At 37.1% G+C, this 1,001-nt stretch overlaps 1 protein-coding gene across 1 annotated transcript; it reads left to right on the forward strand.

Annotated features, from left to right (window-relative positions):
- Positions 1 to 6: 6 nt before the first annotated feature.
- Positions 7 to 994, forward strand: LOC119643210 (structural maintenance of chromosomes protein 5-like; the record flags this gene model as incomplete). Its single annotated transcript, XM_038042556.1, has 2 exons — positions 7 to 114; positions 185 to 994. Coding segments are annotated over 2 exons (918 nt in total), but the record flags the coding sequence as incomplete, so codon positions are not given.
- Positions 995 to 1,001: the final 7 nt, after the last annotated feature.

Raw genomic sequence — 1,001 nt, forward strand, 5'->3', positions numbered from 1 at the left:
CAGAAGGTATTGTTCTTACAACAAAATTTTCCCGACGTATGCAAAGCTATGAAATGGATAGAAGAGAACGAGAATTTATTTGAAGCACGCGTTTATAAACCTATTATGCTTGAGGTAGTACAGAAGATGTCCGTTTGGAACAGATTGGAAGCAATCTCCTTATATTCGCTTTTTCATCTTACAGATAAACGTCCGCAACCCTGATCACACCAAATACTTGGAAAATACAATAATGTTCCGTGACTTCCAGGCCTTCTCTTGTGAGAGCAAAAATGATATGAGTCTTTTAATTAATGAGCTATGTATTAAAAGGAAATTAACTGTAAATATAGGTCACGCTCCATCGGATGCAAAATTTTTGCCTGTTATTCCAATAATAAATCTTCGCCCATACGGCTTCGACGCTTATATGATCGACTTGATAGGTGGGCCCGATGCAGTATTAGGTTACTTATGTTCTTTATACAGATTGCACAACATTCCAATCGGCGGTAATGAAGTTAAAGAGTTTATCGAGCAAATTCCTGAGCCAATTACCGTTTATTTTGGTGCCAATGTACGTTACAACGTGAGCATTTCCAAGTATAGTGGAGAAAAAATCTTTTCCCAAGTGCAAATAGAATGTAGAAATATTCTCCCCAGTATAGATGTGCCACAAATCGAGCAGAAAAAACATAGACTAAGCGAACTTGGACGGGCGATTGATAATTTACGAAATCAAAGAAGTTCATTGGAAGCGGAAATGCGAGAAAAAGAAGTATTATATAAAGAAAAGAAGGATAAATTAAGTGAGATAAGGAGTCGACAATACGAACTTAACCGGAAGATGGACGAGATTCGCAAGTGTAAAGAAAGAGTTACTGACTTAAAAAATCAGCTAAAAGATCGTGTCCTTGAAAGTGATTTAAGACGGAATATAGCAAAATGTTTAAACGAACTTCTTCGCTGCCAAGTGGGAAGAATTCAAGCTTTAAGTTCACTCCAAAAAGCTGCTGCAAACA

Source organism: Glossina fuscipes, unplaced genomic scaffold (genome assembly GCF_014805625.2).
Source record: "Glossina fuscipes isolate IAEA_lab_2018 unplaced genomic scaffold, Yale_Gfus_2 59131, whole genome shotgun sequence".
NCBI classification, from domain to species: Eukaryota; Metazoa; Arthropoda; class Insecta; order Diptera; family Glossinidae; genus Glossina; species Glossina fuscipes.